We start from the raw sequence: 2389 nt of genomic DNA, 5'->3' as shown, positions 1-2389 counted from the left end.
ACTCTCTATCCAAAGTGAGAGTAGCATTAATATAAGGGTATGAATATTAAGAGAAGTGCTTACTGGGCAGTTTGATAAGCATAGTATATACCCTAATCCAGACATCAGCAGATGTTATAACCTGAGGGCTCATGACTACTCCTGTTTTAAGTTTTCAGTATCAGGGATGTATTCCCTCCCTTGGAGTGGGCCTCCAGTCCAACTGGAAGGCAGTTGGTTTCCACCATGACAGACATGCCACTATTGCACCCACTGGCTCATTTGGCCTGGCTGGCCAATTATAAGGCTTGCAATGTCCCCTCTTGAGTATCTTCACTGGTGGTGTATCCTTATCCCATTGAACTGCATGTAGAATGGCTACTTCCAGCTTTCTGTCAGCTGGTCTACATGGAAAAGGTTATCAGCTCAGTTCCAGCAGGATTTCTCAGTGGCCTTGAAGCCCAAGTATGTGGAGTCTTCAGCAATAGGATCTTACCATCTATTCCTGGTGGGAAACCCAGGGCCTTGACAATGGCCTGTAATGTTTTGGGGGCATCAGGGACCTCCCTGGCAAACAACTCACTGGAAGGTATCCCACCCCTGGCACTGAAAATTTTCTATTCTTATCAAACTGCCCAGTAAGCACTTCTCTTAATGTTCATACCCTTATGTTAATGCTACTCTCACTTTGGGTAGAGGATCTTGTCTTTTCAGATGGCAGTGACCTTGGGATGACTCAGAAGGCATCATGGTGCTGGAAAGAAGTGACAGGAGTGCTCAGAACTGCAATATCTCTATCACACCTTCCAAAGCTTAGGGTCTATTGTGGAAGAGTGGTAGAAAGAATGTAAGAGCCAAAGGAAGGGTATCAATTCTTACAACATGATCCCCTCCCCCCCGAAACAAAATGGCCTGGATATCCATGACCTCACAGTGCCTGACACTACCTAAACAAGACCATCATAAGAGGAGGAAAAGATCATGACATCAAAATAAAAGAGAGACTGATTGAGATGGGGAGGGGATATGATGGAGAATGGAGTCTCAAAGGGGGAAGTGGGGGGAGGGAGGGTATTACCATGGGATATTTTTTATGATCATGGAAGTTGTTAATAAAAAAAATAGAAGAGAAAAAAATATGATGACTTTTATAAGAGCATGTAACATGAGCTAATAAAACAAGGATGATTTTGTTATAAACCTGTGTTGACCTTATTTAAGTTACGAAATAGTTTCATCTGACGTGTGCACTTTCTCACTTGGAACTGAAAATGCTCCTTACCAGGTTACCTAACGCCCCCTTCACATCCTTGTTCCTCAGGGTGTAGATAAAGGGGTTCAGGGTAGGAGTCACCACCCCATAGAACAGAGCCATGAACTTGGGCTGGTCCCTTGTGATGGAGGAGGGGGGCTGAATATACATGCTGATGGCTGGACCATAAAACAAGAGAACCACAATGAGGTGAGAGGAGCATGTGCCAAAAGCCTTTTTCCTTCCTGTGGAAGATTTCATATTGAATATAGCACGTCCAATGCTGGCATAGGAGGCAAGAATTAAGCACAGAGGAACCGCTAACATAAAAATGCAGACTACAGACAGTGCAAGCTCATTGGCTTCCTTTTCCCCACACGCGGTCTTTATCAGAACTGGAATCTCACACATCAAGTGGTCCAGTTTATTAACGCCACACAGTGGCAACTGCAGTGTGACAGTGGCCTCAGAGAAAGCATAGGTCATCCCACCCAGCCACACCATGGACACTAAGAGGATGCAGGTGCACTGGTTCATGATGAGGGTGTAGTGCAGAGGTCTGCAGATGGCCACATAGCGGTCAAAGGACATAAGAGCCAGGAGGAGACACTCTGAACCCCCCATTATGCTGAAGACATAGAGCTGAACTACACACCCCGCGTAGCTGATGGTCTTTGTGGAGGTCCCCAGGTTGAGCAGCATCTGAGGCACGATGCTCGTGGTGTAACACATGTCCAGGAAGGAGAGGTTGGTGAGGAAGAAATACATGGGGCTGTGGAGTCGGGGGTCTAACCTGGACACCAGAATGATGGCGATGTTTCCCATCATGGCCATGGGGTACGTTACCAGGAGAATAATGAACACAGGGAGCTGCAGCCAAGGACGGTCAGCAAAGCCGAGGAGGATGAACTCTGCAGGACGGCTGTCGTTATTGACTGCCATACTCTTCTATTTTTGTCACAATAGTGACAATAATTAACCAGTATAAGGAATAATAAAACAGGATTGTGGACTGGCAATTATAGAAGGTGAGGTTTAGTGAGCTGCAGAAGAAATAAGTTTCTCAAAGACTTCACACCTCATGAGTCCATTTCTCTTCATGATATCATAAGTTAAAGGCAGTTTCCTTCACCACGTAAGCCAACCACTCTGAAAGGG

The 2389-nt window shown here is 45.7% G+C and overlaps 1 protein-coding gene across 1 annotated transcript; it reads right to left on the bottom strand.

Annotated features, from left to right (window-relative positions):
• Positions 1–1234: 1234 nt before the first annotated feature.
• On the bottom strand, positions 1235–2173 carry LOC101603754 (olfactory receptor 2B11-like). The gene has a single exon (XM_012951747.2). The coding sequence runs from the start codon at positions 2171–2173 to the stop codon at positions 1235–1237; it is 939 nt and encodes a 312-aa protein (XP_012807201.2).
• Positions 2174–2389: the final 216 nt, after the last annotated feature.

The sequence above is a fragment of the Jaculus jaculus genome, chromosome 13 (assembly GCF_020740685.1).
Source record: "Jaculus jaculus isolate mJacJac1 chromosome 13, mJacJac1.mat.Y.cur, whole genome shotgun sequence".
Lineage (NCBI taxonomy): Eukaryota > Metazoa > Chordata > Mammalia > Rodentia > Dipodidae > Jaculus > Jaculus jaculus.
The sequence above is the reverse complement of the archived record's forward strand: the minus strand, read 5'-3'. Positions and strand labels throughout refer to the sequence as shown.